The sequence below is a fragment of the Pristis pectinata genome, chromosome 32, assembly GCF_009764475.1.
Source record: "Pristis pectinata isolate sPriPec2 chromosome 32, sPriPec2.1.pri, whole genome shotgun sequence".
Lineage (NCBI taxonomy): Eukaryota > Metazoa > Chordata > Chondrichthyes > Rhinopristiformes > Pristidae > Pristis > Pristis pectinata.
Genome location: NC_067436.1, coordinates 8698382 through 8721588, shown reverse-complemented (window position 1 = coordinate 8721588; position 23207 = coordinate 8698382). Strand labels below are relative to the sequence as shown.

Below are 23207 nucleotides of genomic sequence, written 5' to 3'. Positions count from 1 at the left end.
CTTTCTCTGCTCTATTTATTTATTTTTTGTAATTTTATAGTAATTTGTGTCTTTGCACTGTACTGCTGCTGCAAAACAACAAATTTCATCTCATATAAGTTAGTGATAATAAATCTGATTCTGGAAACAGAATCAATCAGTGCTTTCAAAAGGACTGGATTGGATTGAATCACATTAAAATGAATTGTATAGGCACCCAAGAAGGAATAATTTGCAGCAATAAACAAGATGTGGAGGAACTCAGCGGGTCAGGCAGCATCCGTGGAGGGAAATGGTGAGTCAACGTTTCAGGTCGAGACCCTTCATCTGGAATAATTTATAGCACTCGGGGGGGCGGGGGGAAAGGCCGGATTTGGGCTGACGAGACTGCTCTTTTAGGAATTGGCCTAGACTCAATGGGTCAAATGACCTTTGTCTGTGATGTGGTGGTTCTATGATATTCAATGCCTCAAGCAAATTTAAAACATCTAAGTAGACAGTGAGGCAGAGTTGATAAAGAGGGTGTGGAATTTTGGGAGAGCTGGATTTGTATCCTTTGTTAATTATTTATTGGCAACGTGATTGCCTTTGCCATTTCTTCTTCTTGACTTCCTGAGCTGTGGAAGTCCTTGCACTAACAGCATTCCCACGACAGTGTTTCAGCGATTGTGAGGGACTAGGTGATGATGTTTCCGTGACATTCCTGCTTGCATGGAATGCCCCGATGCCTGTTCGCTCTCTGCAAGCAGTGGGCATGCACAGCTCTGTCCGACAGCCATAAAACTTCTTGAAGATTTGTAGCCTCAGGCAAAACTCCAGAGACAAAGAATGTGGAGTGTCATGTGGCGCTGCTTTCATGTGGCAAAACTGTTTACAAGCAATTTATTTTTTAACTATTTCCAATATAAAGCAGAATTGAGAAGGAGAAGAAGTATCATAAATTGGAAAAAATTAGTGTAAAAAACATTGTAATAAAGTATTGAGGAGTTCCTATCATGACAGAACATCAAGCGGGTTCTTTGAGCCTGCTCTGCCATTCAAGAGCACCATTCAGGAGACTCAGCCAGTTCCACCACAGATACAGCTCTCCCCACTATCAAGGACATCTACAAGAGGCGATGTCTCAGGAAGGCAGCACCCATCATCCGAGCCATTGCCGTCTTTACAATGCTGCCATCAGGCAGGAGGTACAGGAGCCTGAAGACCCACACCTCAGGGTTCAACAACAGCTTCTTCCCCACTGCCATCAGGTTCTTGAACCGACTTAAAAAACCCTATTATCTCGCAATAATTGTTTTCCTCTCCTCTCTCAATCTTTCATTAGTGTCATTATGTTTACTTTGTACACATTTAAGTAAGATATAAGATATTTATTTATTAGTCACAGGTACATCGAAACACACAGTGAAATACGTCTTTTTGCGTTACTGAGAATGTGGCTGGGGGCAGCCCGCAAGTGTCGCCACACTTCGGGCGCCAGCATAGCATGCCCACAGCTCCTAACCCTTACGTCTTTGGAACGTGGGGGGAAGCCGGGGCACCCAGAGGAAACCCACGCAGACACATGGGGAAAACGTACAAACTCCTTAACAGACAGCAGTGGGAATTGAACCCCGGGTTGCTGGCATTGTAATAGCGTCACACTAACCGCTACGCTACCGTGAGTTAACATAAACTTAAATTATACATAATTTAACTCATGTTTGTCCTCGCCTTGTACTGTACTGTGCTGCTGCTGCAAAAAGCTAATTTTCATGGCATTTATACCCTGGGTATATATGCCTATAACAACAACAAACTTGAACTTGGCTGATCGGATCGGCTAACTTCCTGCCTGTTCCCCATAACTTTTGATTCCACCGTAGACCAGCAATCTTATCTTGGGCTTGAATCTATTCAGTGACTCCAGTTCCACAGCTCTCTGGCCAAGAGAATTCAAGGATTCACCTCCCTCTGGAGAGGAGAACTTTCTCCTCATTTCCATCTTGTGGGCAACCCTAAATGTTAAAACTTTGCCTTCCCTGGGGGACAAACATAATGAAGAGAAGTTATAAGGTGTTGGTTGAAGCTGTGCAGAGAACAAAATATGAAGTATTTAATTGCTCTGATTTGCATTCATGGCATAGAATCAGATTTGCAGACGCAGGAGGAGGCTGAGATGTATAATTCGCTTGGCACCTCAGATCCTTGCATATGCTTTAGCTTCCCCTTTGCACAGTAGTGTAGGGGCAGGTACAGTAGTGTAGCGGTTAGTGTAACGCTATTACAGCGCCAGCGACCCCGGTTCAATTCCGGCCACTGTCTGTAAGGAGTTTGTACGTTCTCCCAGTGTCTTCGTGGGTTTCCTCCGGGTGCTCCAGTTTCTTCCCACATTCCAAAGACGTGCATGTTAGGAAGTTGTGGGCATGCTATATTGGCACCGGAAGCATGGCGACATTTGCGGGCTGCCCCCAGAACACTCTACGCAAAAGATGCATTTCACTGTGTGTTTCGATGTACATGTGACTAATAAAGAAATCTTATGTGCTGGGTTCCCCATTGTTAAGAATGGGGATATTTGTGGAGCCACTGACTCCAGTGAGTTGTTTAATTGTCTACCACTGTTCACAACTGGATGATACTACTAGTCTTCCCTTTGATTCCCATTGATTTCAGTTTGACCAGGGCTCCTTGATGCCACACAGTCAAATGCTGCCTGGATACGATAAAGAAATGTTGGACAAACTTCATCTGGAGTGGCTGAGGCAAGAACTGATAGATGTTTTTAAGATTATGAGAGGCATAGAGTAGACAGCCGGTATCTTGTTTCTAGGGTCGAAATGTCTAATATAAGAGGCCATGCATTTAAGGTGAGGGGGGAAAAGTTCAAAGGGGATGTGTGGGGTAAGTTTTTTTACACAGAGCATGGTGGGTGCCTGGAATGCGCTGCCAGGGGTGGCGGTGGAGGCAGATATAATAGAGGTGTTTAAGAGGCTCTTAGATAGGCTCATGAATATGCAGAGAATGGAGGAATATGGACCATGTGCAGGCAGAAGGAAATTTGTGTAATTAGGCATCATTAGCTTAATTAGTTTGGCATAACATCATGGGACAAGGGCCTGTTCTGTGCTGTACTGTTCTATGTTCTAAGGGCAGGCACGGTAGTGTAGCGGTTAGCGTAACGCTTTACAGCGCCAGTGACCAGGGTTCAAATCCGGCCACTGTCTGTAAGGAGTTTGTACATCTTCCCAGTGTCTGCGTGGGTTCCTCCGGGTGCTCCGGTTTCCTCCCACATTCCAAAGACGTACAGGTTAGGAAGTTGTGGGGCATGCTGTGTTGGCGCCAGAAGCATGGCGACACTTGTAGGCTGTCCCCCAGAACACTATGCAAAAAAGATATATTTCACTCTGTGTTTTGATGTACATGTGACTAATAAAGATATCTTATATCACTTCCGATCTAATTGAATAGGATCAAGGGACTGAATGGTCAAGTTCAATGTTTTCCATAGCAACACATAGCATAAATGTGAAGAAATATGTGCACCAGTATGTACTGTTAATAACCTGGTGAATGAGAGGCAGGTCACAATCTAACAAGTTAATGTTGTCAATTTTAATTCTTAGGCACATGAATTTTGCAGAGAATGGAGGGATATGGACATTGTGTAGACAGAAGGGATTAGCTTAGTTTGGCGTTTAATTAGTTTGGCACAACATTGTGGGCCGAAGGGCCTGTTCCTGTGCTGTCCTGTTCTATGTTGGTTGTGAAGAGCAGTTGCTCTCTCCTCACCTCTGGAATTCAGCTCTTTGGTCCGTGTTTAGACCAAGGCTGTGATGGGTTGTGGAGCCAAGTGTTCTGGTGAAACCCAAGCAGGACATCAGTGAGCAGATTATTTATGTTGGCACTGCTGACAGCACCTTCTCTCACTTAGCTGATAATTGAAAGTAGACGATTGGGCGATTAATAGTTGAATTGGATTTGTCCTGCTTTTTTTTGTCAACAGGACGTAACTGGATAATTCTCCAAACTTTTGGGTAGATGCCATTGTAACCGTACTGGAGTAGCTTTGCAAGAGGTGTGGACAGATCCAGAGTGCGAGTCTACAGTACTGCAGCCAGGCTGTTACAGGGCCCCATAGCTTTTGCTGTATCCAGTGCCTTGGCTGTTTCTTGATATCTTGTGGAGTGAATCGAATTGGCTGGACTCAGGCTTGTGTGGCAGTGGGGATCTCGGGAGGAAGCCGAGATGGATCCTCCAGTTGGCCTCTGTGTCTGAATATCGCCTCGAATTGCCACGGCGTTGTATTTACCACTAACATCCTGGGCCTTGCTGATGGGGATGCTCTTGGATCAGCTGCCTTCTGTTAAATTTTCCATCACCATTCACGACCAGATGTGGTAGGACAGCAGATCTCTGGGTTGTGAAGTCACTGTATCTATTGCTTGCTGTTTAGCACATGCACTTAGCAGGCTGGCTCTTGTTGTCGGACGCTGCCTGGTTCCGCTCCCAGCAAGCCCTCCTGCACTCCTCATCGTGAACCAAGATTGGTCCTATAGTAATGGTAGGGTGGGGGATATGTTGGGCCACGAGGTCACTGATTGCGATGGTGGACATTTCTGATGCTGCGTCTCATGGATGCCTAGTTTTGAGCTGCCAGATTTTCTGAATCCATCCCATTTAGCATGATGGAGTGTGTCTGTGATGTTAAAACAGGTCTTTGACTCCATCACTTCTCCCAGTGCTTCTACTACAGTTAGAGACAAGGTACACTCGGTTTACCCCTTGTGTTGGTTCACTCGCTACCTGCCCTAGGCTCAATCTGGCTGCTATGTCCTTTAGGACTCAGCTAATGGTCATGTTACCGAGTCACCTTTGGTGATGGGCATTGGTCCCCTCCATTCAGATTAGGTTTTGTGCTCTTCGTACTCGAAGGAACGCGTCATCAGCTGAGGGAGGTCGATGGGTGGTAATCAACAGCAGGATTCCTTGCCAGTATTTGACATGATGGGGTCAGTGGACTCCCAGGACTGCTCCCCCTCTGGTAGACTTGTCCCGCCAGAGAGACAAGATGTACACAGGAGCTGTGATGGAGGAGTCTGGCATGACAAGGTTTAATTCTGTGAGTGGCACTCTGTCGGGCTGCTGGTCTATGGGACAGTTCTCCCAATCTGGATACTATTCCCCTAGATGTTTGTAGGAAGGATTTTGCAAGGTTGGTTCAGATGGGATTGCCTTTACTTGGCCAGAGTCAATGACAAGATCCACTTCTTTCCTTTCTCTGTTTCAAAGTAACAGTTACAATACAAGCGAGTGGTTTGCTAGTCCGTTTCAGAAAGCGTTTAAGAATCAGCCACTTTGAAGTGAGGTACCGAGTTGTTGTGTGATTGGACTCTGGTGTTTGGTCTCTGTAATGGTCTATGTACAGTATATCACCTCTGTAGAAATAACTCATATTCCACAGCAATGCAAATCAAGAGGGCCTTTGATAGGGCAATGCCAGTTGCCGCTGCTGGTTTTTTTTGGTATATTGAACTCTGTAGCAGTGCTGGCTCTATGTAATATTTTGTTATGATGTTGTGAAGTAGGGGTTTGGGAGTGTACTGGTTAAATTACTAAACCAATGGGCAGAGTTTTGGAACTGTTGATCCAGCTTCAAGAATTGGAATCCCATCATGACAGCTGAAGTAAGTTAAACACAATAATTAAATAAATCTGGATTTTAAGAAAAATATAATTTCAGTAACAGTAACCATGAAACCACTGGCTTGTTGTAAATACTCATCTGGTTCACTGGCATCCTTCAGGAAAGAAATCTACTGTCCTTACCCAGTCTGGGTTACATGTGACTCCGGACCCACCAACTTGATTGACTCCTCAGTCCAGTGGTATGGAGGGACGGACAATAAATGCCAGCTATAACCACATCCCACGAGCAAATAAAGACAAAACACTTTCTATTACCTCAGCAGCATTGAACTTTGCATGGTTTAATCACTCGTGTTCATGTTCTGAGGAATTTAATCCCCAGTTTTTTGTGCAGTCCATTGCAAGGGATACTGTGGTGTTAAATTCTTCCCTGTATGGAATGCTGAATGATATCTCCAATGGGTTTTTCTCTTTGAAATAACTTTCCTGATCGTGTATTCAGGTTATGGGACATGACTAGGAACCTAGAGTCCTGGTCAGGAGAACCAAGGTCACCTCAGCTTCTACCTTGGCAGCTGGTGAATCTAAATTTGCTAAATAATCTGGAATGGGGAATTGCCAGTTGAGTTTGACCATGTGCTCCAGAGCCAGGAGGGGGAGGGGCTTGAACTCAACACCTCCTGGGTGATGCCTCCTGAACTAAACTGGCACAATGTCCAGGAAGGCCGAACCCTTCCAGTGTTTCTTGGATGAAGCTCTGTGGAAGAGCAATGATGGAAGAGGAAGAGTCAGCCAGTCCTCTGTGTGAAGGGCCAGGGGCAAGATGAGGTGAGATTGGGACAGAGCAAACGGTTGGATGGGAGCAGAGCTCAAATAGGAAATGGGTCTAAGGGTTGTTAAAGGTCAGTAGCTTTCTTCCAATGCGTGGATATGGACCTATAGCACTGACTGTCCGTCTCTTTATTCTCAAGACAGCTGAGTTGACTCTGAGTAAGAAAATAAAGATGAAGTTGGAGAATCCTGATATTCTTGAGCTGTGTCACTTGCTCCCTATGGAGGTCATTAATTTGGGTAAGTTATTTCTGTCCTTTATACAGTAAAATTCCGATAATCCATTAGTCATCCATTCGGAAGTCCTGATGTTCCAGCTTCTGGTGAGGTTAAGTGCAAGTTAGAGGAACAACACCTCATATTCCTCCTGGACAGTCTCCAACCTGGTAGCATCAACCTCGGGACTCTCAAACTTCTGGTGACCGCTCCCCCCTCTGTCCCTTTTCCCTTTTGTTTTTCGTTTCTCTCTCCTCCTGATCCACCTGGCCCCCATCACCCTATCTCTTGCCCCTCCCTCACTCTCCGTCTGCCCGTCACCCACACACTCCTCTCACTGGTTCCCCTCCCCACCTCCCTCCATTTATTCCACGCTCCACCGCCCTCTCCTATCAGATTCCATCATCTTCAGCCCTTTGTCACTTCCACCTATCACCTCCCAGCTTCTAACATCGTTCCCACCCTCCTTCCCCATCTGCCTATCACCCCTCCTCACCTGGATCCACCTGTTGCCGGCCAGTTCTTTCTCCACCCCTTCCCCCCCACCATTTTATACCAGCTGTCTCCACTCTTTCTTCAGTCCAGATGAAGGGTCTCGACCTGAAACGTTGACGGTCCATTCCCCTCCATGGATGCTGCCTGACCCACTGAGTTCCTCCAAGCGCTTTGTGTGTTGCTCCAGATTCTGGTGATGTTTGCTGTGCTCCCTTTAAACTCGGCAGGGCCCCTGTTCCCCACACTCTCTTTACAATGACCAGGATTAGGGTTAAGCAGTTCCCCGTGCTCCTTTTACACTGTTCACTGTCCCATGATGTCCACTGGCTAATTTATTATAATACTGTGTAACCTCTTAGAAAAGTGTGAATTAAAAAAATGTTGGGGTATTAATAGGGTTAAGATCCAGTACTCGGTAAAATCTGCTGGTCTGGCACCACCTAAGTGCTGAGCGTGCCAATTATTAGAGTTTTACTGTTCTCCATCTCCAGTGCTGTGTGAATACTGAATGAGAAGGCTCCATCTATGCCCAGTCTTTCGGTGTGATAACCAATTCTCGGTCCGGATCGGGTTTCGACTCCATTTGGTTGTCCTGTCATGCCTTCTAGATGTTGCAGTTTAACTTTGATGTGGAGCATAGGGGGACCAGTTAGGGTTTTAAGTCCAGTTCTATCTTATTGGGGATCAACTCACAACTTGCTGCACTTTAGAGTCATACAGCACGGAAACAGGCCCTTCGGCCCATCTGGTCCACCCCGACCAAGGTTCTCATCTAAGCTAGTCCCATTTGTTGGCATTTGGCCCGTATCCCCCTACACCTTTCCTATCCCTGTACCTGTCCAAGTACCTTTTAAATGTTGTTAATGGACCTGCCTCAACTACTTCCTCTGGAAGCTCATTTCAATAACTGACCACCCTCTGAGTGAAAAAGTTGCCCCTTGGGTTCCTATTAAATCTCTCCCCTCTCACCTTAAACCTATGCCCTCGAGTTCTTCATTCCACAACCTTGGAAAGAGACTGAGTGCATTCACCCTATCTACACCCCTCATAATTTTATACACCTCTATCAGATCACCCCTCATTCTCCTACACACCAATGAGAAAAGCCCCAACCCACTCAACCTCTCTCCATAACTCCGTCCCTCGGGTCCCGGCAACATCCTTGTAAATCTCCTCTGCGCTCTTTCCAGTTTCATGCCATCTTTCCTACAGCAAGGTGACCAAAACTGAACACAGTATTCCAAATGCGGCCTCAGTGGAATCCGATTTCGTCTTGTGATGAAGCTTTGGAATTCTCTGTCCCAGCACGTTCAGACGCCAAGTCACAGAGATTTCTGGGTTATACAGGTTGGGTATGAAATGGAATTGAGGCCAGAGATCAGATTGGCCATTGTTGAATGGCAGATAAGGCTCAGGGGATTGCATGATCTATTTCACGTGCTTGTGCTGTACTTCAGTCAAGAGATTTGAGCTCTTGACCTCTGGGTCACTGTGAGAGCACCAGAACACTTTACTGTGTCTGTGGAGGGCAAGTGTGGGTGTATCTGTTGATTAGCTGGAATCTTTCCTTTGGCATTGCACCATTTAAAATTGGTCTTGGCAAGGTGTGGGCTCCAGTGGACAGTTCACGCTCTCAGTCACAGGTACTTGAATGAGCAGGGACATGGAATTAATGCAGGCAAGTGGGATTAGTATGGATAGTCATGGTCGGTATAGACACAGTGGGCCAAAGGGCCAGTTTCCGCATTGTACAACTCTGTGACTCTATCTGCATTCTGGGTCAACACATCCCGTCAGCCTTGTGGAAGGAGGGACAAGTACTAAGGATGCTAGAAACCCCGAAACCAAATCTGGAGATCCCGAAAGACTCGGCATCTGTAGAGAGAGAAACAGTTGACGTTTCCTGATGGTGACCTTTCACCGGCGTCCCAGGGCTGAATATTCCCAGCATCCGTTGTGTGAGGAAGAAGAGCGATGGAATGGCGCTCCATCAGTGCTCATGGATCAGTCTAATCCATCTTACCCAACCACAGGCGGCGAGGGCTACAACTCCGACCGGTCGGACGAATCCTCTGCTTTCACAGCGTGGCTCCGCTGCTATGATGTGGCAGGAATGCAGATACTACGGGATAGCAACGGGAGAACCATTTGGTTCCAGGTAATCGGAGCAGCTTTTACTCTGTGTTTCCATCGTCCCCTGAATGTCCGAGCAAGTAGTTTGCGTTATCTTACGGGAGGAACACAAGGTCAGATGTTTAATGGTTGTGTCTTTCTGTGTGGAATTAGGAAGACAATTTAAAATGAACTTTGTCTTTCTTTTTCAATCTTTTTATTAGTTTTCAAATTAATACAGATTGATATATGGCATCAATATTTATACATGTAATACAGAGAGATCAGGATAACAATCATAGCATATATAATCATAAAGAACAATAAAATATAAAAAAACTGTAGATCCAACGATCTCTTAGTAAATGAATATAATATAAAAGAAAGAAAAAGATTTATTACATAAATTTTAAAAAAACCCAAATCAATAAAAAAAATTATAAACAATATAAACTATAAAAAACTATAAAAAAAAACAAACAACAAAAAAAAAAGAAAAAAAAAATCAGGGCTAAAATTTCTCAGTAGAAACAGAGCAATATTATGTCGTCAAGTCCGTTCCTCCAAGTTGGAAAGTTATTGAAAGGGGATCTACATCATGTGAAAATATTGAATAAATGGACTCCAAATATCTTCAAATTTAAGTGAAGGATCAACAGTACCACTCCTAATTTTTTCCAAGTTTAGACATGATATAGTTTAAAATGAACTTTGACTCACAGGGAGGTGACCAATAGCCAATTACACAGAACCAACTATTTGAATATGCTTTCCAAATAATCCCACTCCACCCCTTTCCCAAAGAGCCCTGCGGATTTCTCTTGTTCGTGTATATCTGTTTATTTTTTGTCCTTTTCTTTCTAATTACTGAAAGGTTATTAACCTGAGACATTGATTCTATGCATCTCGGATCAGGTTAGTTGTCATATACACCAGGGTGCAATGAAATTCCTTGCTCGCATGAAGCTCACAGAGTAAACAGTGTACATGGTAAGAATAAACACAATAAATACAGCGACAATGGAATGATGCAAAGATTGCAGTGCAAAAAGAAATGCTAAAGTGACAGTAATGGAAGAGGTAGACCTAAGAGTCCGAGAACGTGGCAGCACCACCGGGATGGAGATGTGAAAGGTGATTGGTTCAGGAGTCTGACAGCAGTGGGGGAGAAGCTGTTCTTGCCATCTGGTCGTACAGGCTTTCAAGCTCCTGAAAGCATCCCCACAGATGCTGCTTGACCTGCTGAGTATTTCCAGCAATTCCTGTCTTTGTTCATGAATACCGACTTTGTTGCATTGGCATGGAGACCCAAAGCATTGAAACAGCCCCTTGCGCCCTTCATCCCGGGCTGACTGTCAACCCCACATTTACACTGATCTGCATTAATCCTCCACACATTCTCATCAGTGGAGATGTGTTTCAGATGAAATATTAAACCAAAGAATCAGTTTCAGAATGAGGTTTATTATCTCTGACCTATGTCATGACGCCCCCCCCCTCCGCTCCCCCCCCCCGGTACTATTTCGAGAAGAAGCAACGGACCTCCCTTCCTCAATATATTCCTAAATAGATATCACTTGAAAATAAACTGCTTATAGTTGGAGTCATAGTGAGATACAGCAGGGAAGCAGGCCATTCGGCCCACCAAGTCCGTGCCAACCATCAGCCACCCATTCACACTAATCCTACATTAATTCTATTTCTTTTATTCTCCCCTCATTTTCATCAGCTTAACCAGACTCTACCCATCACCTACACACTGGCGACAATTTACAGTGGGCCAGTCAACCTACCGACCCACATATCTGGGATGCGGGAGGAAATCGGAGCCCCCGTAGGAAAGCCACGCAGTCACGGAGAATGTGCAGCTCCAAAAAGAAGTCAAGGTTGAAGTCAAAGTTGAGTTTACCGTTATATGCGCAAGTCCATGTGCGCACAGGTGCAATGGAAAAACTTACTTGCAGCAGCATCACAGGTACATAGCGTTGAAGACACAACATTCACAAGAAAAAACATAAATTATACAAGAAAGAACACAATTAGAACAAAAAAAAATCCTTTGTAGTGCAAAGAGTGTTGCTGTACTGACTGGAGGTCAGGACTGAACCTGGGTCTCTGGAGCTGTGAGGCAGTAGCCCTACCAGCTGCACCACTGCGCTGCCCAATTACTGTGAGCAGTTTCTGCACCGAGCTGGTTAATCATTGACTGGAGCTGTAGTCACTGTTTAGTCACTGACCGATGCACAGAGCTGGATGAGAAGCAGAAGCAGCTCATTCAGCTCTCGTGCCTGTTCTATCCACTGACATCATGGGTGGTCCTTTTACCTCAGCAGTCGGCCACAATATCAGTGACTGGTGAAACAGGCACGATGGATTAAATAGCCTAATATTGCTACGTATGCAAGTCCTGCTTCAGTCAGTGGTGTGAGTTGATAGAATGCCTCTGTGGATCAAATCCTGGTTGCTTGACTGGACAAGTATTTTAAACAGCATAAAAATTGGGAGAAAACGGCTGATATACCCAACCAACCATCCTCTCCCCCTAAGGGTGAAGCCATATATCTGTATCTTGTTGGAACTGTTGATGTGTGGCTCCCTGTGCACATTCACAAAGTGAGATGGCAGCTCTGCCAAGCCACAGAAAAGCAAAAATCCGCAATAAAACAAAATGCTGGAAACACTCAGCAGATCAAGCAGCATCTGTGGTGAAAGAAACAGAGATAATGTTTCAGGCGAATAACCCTCCTTCAGAGAGAGAACTTGGATAGGAGTTCATTGACCTGAAACGTTAGTTCTATTTCTTTCTTCACAGATGCTGCCTGGCCTGCTGAGTATACCCAGCATTATCTGTTTTTTTTTATCATCCTAGTTAAACTTTTGTCACATCCGATGGATAAAGCTTGCATTTTATCTCGTCGTTACGCCATCTCAGCACGTCCCAAAACACTTTGCAAACAGTGAAGTGCTTTTTTTCACCTACCAGTCCCTGTTGCACCCCTCCTCCTCACCTCTTTATACTGGTGACCTTCCCTCCACACCCTCAGTCCTGAGGCAGGGTCAAGACCCGAAACGTCGACCATCCCTTTGCCTCTGCAGATGCTGTTTAACCCACTGACTTCCTCCAGCAGTTTGCTTTTTGCTCCAGATTCCAGCATCTGCAGTCTCGTCTCTGCAGTCTCGTCAGGTAGGAAATGCAAATTTCAGCAGCAAGTTCCAAAGAATAGTCATATAATTTTTCTGAAACATTTTTGCTATTGATGTTCTGGGATTAGTATTGGTCAGGATTCTGGGAAGAATCCAACCTCTGCTGCTCTACAGCACACAGTGCTGGAGTGTTTCTCTTCACTCAAGGAGACGGCTGATCTAGCACCACTCAGTCACCCTGGAGTTTGTGCTTCTTTCTCTGGAGTGGGACATGACCTTCTGACTCAGAGGCAAGAGTGATACCCTCCGAACCACAGCCGAAAGTGACTTTCTTTGGGTTGGAGAGTGAATGATAAAACGTGTGCATCTGAAGTACTTATGCAAAATGCACTGGCTGTCTTATTGAGACAATATTGGATCACTTTATGGAGTCTTTCCGTTCAGTCTACAAGGAAGCCCCTCAGCATTCCTGTCTCACTGTGTTTGTTCTTGACCTTCCACGCTGATCTAACAAAGCTCAACGGAAGTCCAGGGTCTAATTAGAGGCAGACTCCTATGGTGATGAGGATGTATGGTGGCTCATTTCCGTCTTGCCTTGCCTGTGGTGTTATATAGAGTCCTGCAGCATGGAAACAGGCCCTCTGATCCAACTGGTCCACGCCGACCAAGGTGCCCATCTAAGCTAGTCCCAGTTGCATGTGTTTAGCCCATATCCTTCTAAACATTTCCTATCTTCTACTTTCAAATCCACAGGGACCACACCACAATCCAGAGATTTCTGGAATATTACAACCAATCCAACCACTTCTGGTGAAGCCATCTACTATGAAAGCCAGCTGGTCATGGAAATTTATCCTTCATTGTCATCATTTTCTCTCTTATGGTTTCTCTGGTCCTTCACCGTCATCGGACTCTTGGTTCTCCTTCATTCTGCTTTGTATTTTGTCTTCTTTGAACACGAATGCAAAATATTTGCATAATGTCGCAACCATTTCTTTATCCCCCGTTACAGCATCTTCACAGTAACTCGATGGCCTCGTTACGCCTCTGATCAGACAGCCTAAGTTTCAGATTGAGTCCTTCCTAAGGCTGGGTTCTATCAAATGGCTGCTCAGAGCTGTCACTGTTTCAGGGAGGTCTGCAGGGACACTGAGCTGCTGTCTGGGCTTTGCTCTGTGGTCCATCACAGTGAGACCTTGCAGAAGGGGTTCAGTCAGGTCGGGATTTTAGAACCCTGTTACCATAGCAATAAGAGGTACAACCACTTGTGACGGGCCACTCCTGAGCGGTAGGCAGCTTTTATAAAAGGCATTGCATTAATATAACAGTGGCACAGTGAGTAGAGCTGCTGCCTCATAGTGCCACAGACCTAAGTTCAATCCCGACCTCTGGTGCTGTCTGTGTGGAGTTTGCACGTTCTCCCTGTGGTGTCCTCCAAGTGCTCTAGTTTACTCCCACATCCCAAAGACATGTGGTTCGGTAGGTTAGTTAGCCACATAAATTGCTTTCGTGTTTAGGTGGGGGAGTTGATGAGGATTGTGAGAAAAATTAATGGGCGAGTGGGATTGCTCAGGGAGCCTGCAGTGTCTCAGTGGGCCGAATGGCCATCTTCAATGTTGTAAGGAAATATAGCCATTTTCACAATATTAGCATTAGTGTAAATGGATGGTTGATGTCAGTGCAGACCTTTTTTCTTTGCTATATCGGTGCAGAGATTTACCAGGATGCTGCCTGGATCGGAAAGCATGTCTTATGAGGATAGGCTGAGCGAGTTAGGGCTTTTCTCTTTGGAGAGAAGGAGGATGAGAGGAGACTTGATAGAGGTGCACAAGGTGATAAGGGGCATAGATTGAGTGGACAGTCAGAGACTTTTTCCCAGGGCAACAATGGCTAACACGAAGGGACATAATTTTAAGGTGATTGGAGGAAGGTATAAGGGGGATGTCAGGGGTAAGTTTTTCACACAGAGAGTGGTGGGTGTGTGGAACGCACTGCTGGCAGAGGTTGTGGGGGCAGGAACATTAGGGACATTTAAGAGACCCTTAGATAGCCACATTAATGATAGAGAAATAGAGGGCTATGTGGGAGGAAAGGGTTAGATAGATCTTAGAGCAGGATAAAATGTCGGCACAACATCGTGGGCTGAAGGGCCTGTACTGTGCTGTAATGTTCTATATCTCTCTATGACTCTTTATAATTAAATCCTTGGAGTCAGTCATCATTGTTTAAACCTCAGCTACAAATCCCTCAAGGTGAATATACTCTTCATCCTTGCATTTCATAGTTGTGTATTTGGTTTTATTCCAGGGTAACCCAGGACCAATGGCTCCGAAAGGTAAGTATGATTTTAGTTTAATGTTTGATTTTGGTTTCCCTTGTGTTTTACACCATTATTATTTAAAATAAAAAGTTCACACTTCAGCTGTTCTAAACCGACTGGTGAGACTATAAACGATCCCCTGCAGATCTGGAGGTATTTTGGCCTCTGTAGTATTACATCTGTATTCTACAAACTCATTTTTTCTCCCCCTGAAAGGTTCCAAAACTCCCAAAGCCAAGTCTCGGAGGAAAAAGACAACAGATAAGGATGACAACCAAACAGGAACACCCGAGGTGAGTGAAAAATCAGATGCTGGAAGCTGTCATCAGCCTGTAATGTGAACTCTGTTTCTCTCTCCACAGATGCTGCCTGACCTGCTGAGTGTTTCCAGCATGTTTTTATATCAGATTTCCAGCATCTGCAGTCTTTTACTTTCCATGGTTGCTCTGATTGGTGGCAGCTCTATTTCTTTCCAGTTCCCCATTGTCCACGACTCCCCTATGGACCAAAAATCTGTCCCTTACTCTGAAACTATGCCCTCCCCAGTTCTGGATTCCCCCAGAGTTGGTGGGACAGTGGTGCAGCTAGTAGAGCCACTGCCTCACTGCTCAAGTGGGACAAGTTCGTTCCTGACCTCCGGTGCTGTCTGCGTGGAGTTTGTATATCCTCTCTGTGACTGGGTGGGTTTCCCTCAGGTGCTCCAGTTTCTTCCCATGTCCCCAAGACGTGTGGATTGCTGGGTTAATAGGCCGCTGTAAATTGCTCCTGGCAACAGTGGGTGGTGGAGCTGGGAATATGGGAAGAAGAGGTTACAGGGAAAATTAGTGGGGAATGGCATTGCTCTGCATGCCATCATGGACTCGATAGGTTGAATGGCTTCTCCCTGTGTTGAACTATGGAAATTCACCACTGCTTTCGTGAGGACTGCTTCAGATGGGAGTTACGCGTTGCGAACAGGATGCTCCGGTTTCATCCCACGTCCAAAGGCGTGTGGTTTGGTAGGTTAATTGGCCCCTGGTGTGTCGGTGAGTTGTAGAATCTTGGGGGGGGTGCGAGTTGTTGAGAAAGTGGGGAGAATAAAGTGGAACGAGTGTAGGATTGGTGTAAATGGGTGGGGGTGAGTTGAAGAGCCTGAATCCATGCTGTATGACTGTTCTAAGAGGAATCATCCTCTTAGTGCCCCTGTTATCAAAGCCCTTTAGAATATTATACATTTCAATAAGATATCTTATTGGTAATTGGTTTATTATTGTCACAAGTACCAAGAGACAGTGAAAAGCTTTTGCTTGCATACCATCCAGACAGATCATGCCGTACATATGTACATTGAGGTAGTTAAAAAGAAAACAAAATGCAGAATATAGTGTTGCTTTTACAGAGAAAGTGCAGGGAGACAAATAAGGTGCCTAACCTGCTAAACCCTTCGACAGTACAATCCCTACTTCCCAGGAATAACCCAGTGAACTTGTGCTGCACGGTCTCCAGTACATATACCCTGAATAAAAGCAGAAAGTGGTAGAAAATCTCAGCAGACCAGGCAGCATCTGTGGGGAGAGAAACAGAGTGAATGTTTCAGGTTGGAGACACAAGAGACTGCAAATGCTGGAATCTGGAGCAACACGTTGGTAGCTTTTGTGTGGTCACCCCAATCCTGATGAAGGGTCTTGACCCGAAACGTTGACTGTTTATTTCCCTCCATGGATGCTGCCTGACCTGCCGAGTTCCTCCAGCACTGTGTGTGTTGCTCCAGATTCCAGCATCTGCAGAAGCTCTTGTGACACTGGTAGCTTTTGTGTTCTTGCTTATCACCCACCTCGCTGTCTCCTACCTTCACCCTCCCCTCACCCCTACCTGGTTCCATGTTTGCCTCCATCTAACATCCACCTGCCTCTGTCTCCCAACTCCACCCCTCCCCCTCCCCAGCCTGGCTCGATCTGCCCATCCTTCACCTGTCCGGGGTCCACCAATCACCCACTGGCCCCTATCACACCACTCCCCCTTCCCACTTTACTAGGGATGGGCAATTAAATGTTGTCTCAGCCCGCGAAACCCACATCCCTTGAATAATAATAAAAGAGCACAGACAGTTAAGAGGAGATTTACTGGAGGTGTAGATCGTACGGGAGAAAGTAATTCCATCGCCAGAAGGATCAGTAACCAGAGGATGCAGATTTAAGATGATTGGCAAGTGAGGCCACAGGAGGGAACATTTTCTTACCGTGCAATGTGGAATGCAGTGCCTGGTAGAAGCAAATTCAATTGTGATTTTGAAAAAGATATTGAAAGGAGAAAAAAATTACAGAACTTTGAGGTAGTAGGCACGGTAGTATAGCCGTTAGCATAATGCTTTACAGCGCCAGCGACCTGGGTTCAATTCCCACTGCTGTCTGTAAGGAGTTTGTACGTTCTCCCCGTGTCTGCGTGGGTTTCCTCCGGGTGCTCCGGTTTCCTCCCACATTCCAAAGACGTACGGGTTAGGAAGTTGAGGGCATGCTACGTTGGTGCCGGAAGCGTGGCGACACTTGCGGGCTGCCCACAGAACACTCTCAGTAATGCAAAACAATGCATTTCACTGTGTGTTTCGATGTACATGTGACTAATAAATATCTTACAGTCTCCACGGTAACATAAGTGAACATGTAGGTGTTGAAGGTGCTTCCACAGTGCCAGTACTCAGGCCGATGTAGAGTTTTGACCCATGGCCAAGGAAGGAAATGAGGACATACATTGTGAGATCACTGTGTGCAGTTTGGCTAGTGTGCTTCCGCTGTTATAAACAGCAGCGGTGTAATTCATTCTCCCCAAGAGCACTTCAAGATGTCCTGGGTACGAATGCCTTGGAGTATTCGAAAATACTTTCACCAGTGAACTAAACCTTCAATGCCCTCAGCTGTTCATCATACGGTTTTCATTTGTTGATAGGGTCACCCAGCCAGAAAGAGGAAGGGGAAATCAGAGCTGCAGACATCCCCAGAGGTCTCAAAGGATCTTCCCCGGAAGATCCCACGGGGAACCAGGGCAGCCGGGAAGCAGGCGGAGGAGATGTCGGAGGTGGGTGAGAAAACCAAGAGGAGATCCAAGCGCAGCAAGAGGAAGTCAGTAGGAATATCTTCATCTCTTCCAGAGGCTCCAGCAGGTAACTAGTTCATTCTGCGTCCAGCAGGTATCTCATTACATATCCCGCAGTTAACTAACTCCATAGGTTATAGGAAAGATGTTATTAAACTAGAAAGAGTACAGAAAAGATTTACCAGGATGTTGCCTGGACTTGGGGGCCTGAGTTACAAGGAGAGGTTGCATAGACTATGACTCTATTCCCTGGAATGTAGGAGATTGAGGGGTGACTGGATAGAGGGATAGAAGATCATGAGGGGCATAGACAGGGTGAAAGCACATAGTCTTTTTCCCAGGGAGAGAGTGCTAAAACAAGAGGGCGTAGGTTTAAGATCAGAGGCGAGAGATTTAAAAGGGACATCAGGGCAGCTTCCTCACGTAAAGGGTGGTGCGTATTTGGAATGAGCTGCCAGAAATAGTGGTTGAGGCAGGCACGTTAGCAACATATAAAAGCCATCTAGATAAGTACATGGATGGGAGAGGTTTAGAGGGCTATGGGCCAAACGTGGGCAGATGGGTCTAGCTTGCTGGGCAACACAGTTGGCATGGATGAGTTGGGCCGAAGGGCCTGTCTCCATGCTGTATGACTCTATAACTCATTCCATCTACAGCAGGTAACTCATTCTGTGTCAGAACCCTAGCCAGAGACAGCAGGTACTTTGACAGGTGACTGTGTTGTCATTGAAAATTTCAGCAAGTCAACACCAGAACGCTAAATCTTAACCCTTGCTTAAAGGTCAAATTTGCCTAAAGTGGACAATCATCTTTAAAAATTCCCAAGGTGGCTCGAGCCTCATGGAGTTGCTAAACAACACTGACCTTCGGTTTTAAAACTCTTAGCCTTGGTTCCAGATCACTCCATGGCCTCGTCTATCTCTAGGATAGGGTGACCTCCGTTGCATGTTCCTGTGTTTTCACCTCCCACTAAGCCAAGACGGAATGCCCCATTTCTCAGGGTCATAGACTCGTACAGCACAGAAACAGGCCCTTCAGCCCATCACCCCCATTGTACCCATCTATCCTAATCCCATTTACTTACATCAGCTTTCTATGCCTTGGCGATTCAATTACTTGATATCCAATGTAATTCCATGCCGTGTTGGACACTGGGAGCATTCCTGCTCTTTGGGTGGAATTGTGGATCGTTTATCGATCACCAGATTACATAAATTTATCCATCCCTGCTTTTGTTTCATTGGCGTCAAGAAGATCTGTTCAGTAACTGGTTGGTCATCTGTTGCTCCGTTAAAGAAAGGAAAATCATAGAAGATGTATAGCAAGCAATGGTCCAATATCCATGTGCTGCCTCTATTTAAAATTGCCTCTGATCTGTCAAATCCTCGGAGCGGACCCTACTCAAACAAGCAAGAGGGCAACAGAGCCAAGATGGTGGACAATTGATTAAATGGGAAGAATGAAATCAGTTTGATGTCCACATTGTTGCCTATTTCAGAACCACAGCTTCTTTACCCACCTTATAGAAGGATGTTAGACAGACTGCCCTTCAGTCCACTGCCTCCACTGCTCTGGAATATCCCCCACCTCTCTTGGGGAGGGGGGAAGCTTGGAGTACTATACTGATGATGTATGGCTTCGGATGTTACTCCTCTCTTTCTCTCTCAATCCACAGAATCTGAAGCACCAAAGACTCAATCCAAGAAATCCAGGAAGAAGTAGTGAAGTGGGCCATTTTAATGTTGGGAAACAAGCCCAAGAGGATCTTTGGATTAAAGCAGCTTTATTAAGCTGCGGGCAAGGAAGAGGTGGATTCTGGACAGGTAGTGTGGTAGGAGGGTGGCATCAAGCAGTTAAGGAGCTCTGTGGTTTATCGTGTCTACTGGATTAAATCCCCACCTGTCCTGAAACTTCATCTCCCTTGCACCTTTTAAATGATCATTTGAAATGTATCGAATAAGAAAAAAATCCAAAATTATTATTTTTAGGTGCTTTCTACTTTTTAACTGTAGTCTAACGTTTTTACCATTGAAATAAAATCTGACATTTTAATGAAGGAATTTGTTCTGTGTTTGATATGAATGGTCAAATACCACCAAGGAAGCACACTAGCGCCTCCAGTTCCTCAGCTGGCTGAGGAAATTCAGCATGTCACCGATAAACTTCACCAATTTTTACAGATGCATCATAGAAAGCATCTTATCTGGATGCATCTCAGCATGGTAGGGCAACTGCTCTGCCCAAGACCGCAAGAAGTTGCAGAGAGTTGTGGACACAGCCATCACGAAAACCAGCCTCCCCTTCATGGACTCCGTCTACACTTCCCACTGCCTCGGGAAAGCAGCCAACGTAATCGAGGACCCCTCACACCCCGGTCATTCCATCTTCTTCCCCCTTCCAAAAAAGCTTACTCACATCCTTCCTATAGTACAGCAGCCAGAACTTCACCCAATATTCCATGTCCATCAATATCTTGTAGAGCTAATTCATGACATCCCAACTCTTGTACTCAATGCCCTGAAGGATGAAGGCAAGCGTGCTATACACCTGTAAAGAACTTGCCCCACACATCTCCTTTGAACTTACCCCTCTCACCTAATGCATGTCCTCTGGTATTGGACATTTCTACGCAGGGAAAAAGATTCTGGCTGTCTTACTCTATCTACACTTCTTATAATCTTATAAACTTCTATCAGGTCTTCTCTCAGCCTCCACTGCTCCAGAGAAAACAACCTAAGTTTGTCCAACCTCTTCTCATAGCACACGCCCTCTAATCCAGGTAGTATCCCGGTAAACCTCTTCTGCACCCTCTTCAAAGCCTCCACATCCTTCCTGTAATGGGACAACCAGAATTGAATGCATTACTTCAGATGAGTTTTATAAAGCTGCAATGTAATTTCCTGACTCTTGAACTCAGTGCCTTGACTAATAAAGTCAAGCATGCCATACGCTTTCTTTACAACCCTATGAACGTGTGCGAAGGGACTTTCCGTTTCAGGGATGTATGAAAGGTTACCTTTACCAAAATGGCAGCATGGTTTACGAATGGGCAGAGAACATGTGGAAAATTATGTTCATTTGGCCCTGTTTAATGTCTGATAAGCAGATGTGGGTTGGGGACCACGTTCTCTTCTGTTGGACAGCAGTTCAATGCAGAGCAGATACTTAAACATAACCAGGCAGGGGATGTTTCTTGAAGCAGTAGGATATGCAGTCAATTGGGCCTTGTAGCACAGCTGTATGACTTGAAATAAGCAAACTTTATGTGTGAATAATATCCCTATGTTGAAGACAGGAAATCATACTATGATAGGTTAAAGATAATGGACATCTGGTTATGTCAAACAAAGTGAACAGTGGAATATTGGCTGACACTTCAGCATGGAACTGAGGGAGGTGCTTCACACTCTATTGGAGGGGCCATTGTGTTAAGGCACTGTAGTTCCTCATCAGTGGGTGTTAAAGATCCCTTGACTACTCTTACAAAGAGGAGTAGGGAATTTGATGCCAGTGTCCTAACCAATGAATCCCAACCCCTCAGACAAGGAGCAGATTATCTTGCCATGTTTCATTGCTGTGTGTGTGTATCCCTCTTGTACAGACAACATATCACCCACAACGCACGCTGCCCTTGGGACGGAAGAGACAGTCATCCACCTCTTTGCAGACTGGATTTGCAAAGAAGGCGTGGAGACAGATGCAAGGGTCCATGTCCTGGTTCATCCCCAGCAGCTGCGTAACAGAGGACTCTCTGATCTATGGGCTGTTCCCGGGGACACACACCGAGACAGACACCAAGTGCTGCTGGAAAGTCATCGACTCGGTGAAAGACGCCCTTCGGTTTGCCCGAAATTTGTTGATCTTCCAGCACAGTGAGATGTCCGTAAGGGAAAGCTGCTGACTGGCACATTCCAGGCTGCAGGAGTCCGCGCTGAGGGACGCACTGAAGCTCGGTGCAGCCAATGCAAAGGCTCTGTGGGGAAGGACCACAGTCTAGGGTCTCTCCACCACCGCACACGGAGGGGCTGAGTTAGATGGGGAAGCCCCTCAAACATTGAAAGGTGTATCACTCCAGGGGGACACATGGGTGACAATGGTTTTAAAAAATATTTACACTACTGAAGGTAATGACCATGAATGTAAAAATTTTGCACTGTTTATTCTTTTGTATATATTTTTTCTTATGAATAAAGTTTATTTTTGAAATATAAAAGAATGCTGTTTGTGGGAGCTTGCTGTGTGCAATTTGGTTGCCTCATTTCAATGTTGAAGCAATTTATCAGCTTTGAAATACTTTGGACACATCCTGAGGCTGTAAAAGTGCAAGGCTTTTCCATTGAAAACTTCTTCCATAACTTGGGCCAAAACACCTGGCAATTATTATCTTAGAATGGAGAAGTTCTCCATTTTCTCCAGGCATCCCTAAGGGCTTTATAGCCAACAGTTAGATTTTGAAATGGATTCACTTTACAGGGAAATGCAGGAAAAAATAAGGTCTAGCAATTGACAGTGGAGACAATTAAGCTCTTCGTCTTTTGAAATGGGGTACAAGTCCATAGCTCCCTCAATGTGCCAACACAAATGGATAAAGTGGTAAAGAAGGCGTACGGAATACTTGCCTTCATCGATTGGGATGTTAACTATAAAGGTCGGGTAATCATGTTGCAGCTGTAGGAAACTTCTGTCGGAACTCATTTGTGTACAGTTCTGGTTACCCCATTACAGGAAGGATGTTGAGGGTTTGGAGACGGTGCAGAAGAGGTTCACCAGGATGTTGCCTGGATTAGAGAGTATTAGCTGTAAGGAGAGGTTGGACAAATTTGGATTGTTTCCTCTGGAGTGTCAGACACTGAAGGGACACCTGATGGTCATATATAAAATGATGAGAGGGATAGATGGGGCAGACTGTCCTTTACCCCAGGGTAGAAATGTCAAATGCTGGAGGGTATAGGTTTATTGTGAGAGGTGGAAAGTTTAAAGGAGATTCATGAGGCAAGTCACTTTACACAGAAAGTGGTGGGTCCTGGAATGCGCTGCCAGGGGAAGTGGTGGAAGCAGATACAATAGCAATTTTTAAGAGGCATTTAGACAGGCAGATGAACAGGCAGGGAATTGAGGGATATAAACTATGTGCAGGCAGGTGGGATTAGTTTCGATTGGCATCATGGTTGGCACAAACACTGTGTGCTGAAGGGCCTGTTCCTGTGATGTACGATTCTATGTTCCACGTTCTGTGAAATGTAGACTGTCTCATGCCTTCAAGAGGGGCTTGTTCCATCTCAGCCAAAGCATGAGATACACGAGGTGAAGACCTAGTGCTGCTCTTATGATAGCTCAAGCCTTGTACTTGGACTTGATATAGGTCTGCACTGCATTGAAAGAGTGTTACATTACCTGAGGTACCACACATCAG

At 45.4% G+C, this 23207-nt stretch overlaps 1 protein-coding gene across 2 annotated transcripts in view; it reads left to right on the top strand.

Moving 5' to 3' along the window:
- Positions 1 to 19848, top strand: part of neil1 (nei-like DNA glycosylase 1) — a 29229-nt gene extending 9381 nt beyond the window's left edge. The window contains exons 5-10 of one of the 2 annotated variants that reach the window (XM_052042626.1): positions 6579 to 6678; positions 9183 to 9307; positions 14713 to 14740; positions 14942 to 15018; positions 17648 to 17861; positions 19470 to 19848. In XM_052042626.1, the coding sequence (XP_051898586.1) occupies positions 6579 to 6678; positions 9183 to 9307; positions 14713 to 14740; positions 14942 to 15018; positions 17648 to 17861; positions 19470 to 19516 (591 nt within the window). In that variant the 3' untranslated portion in view covers positions 19517 to 19848. The remainder of the gene's footprint in view (positions 1 to 6578; positions 6679 to 9182; positions 9308 to 14712; positions 14741 to 14941; positions 15019 to 17647; positions 17862 to 19469) is intronic. The other variant, XM_052042627.1, reaches the window with a different exon arrangement.
- Positions 19849 to 23207: the final 3359 nt, after the last annotated feature.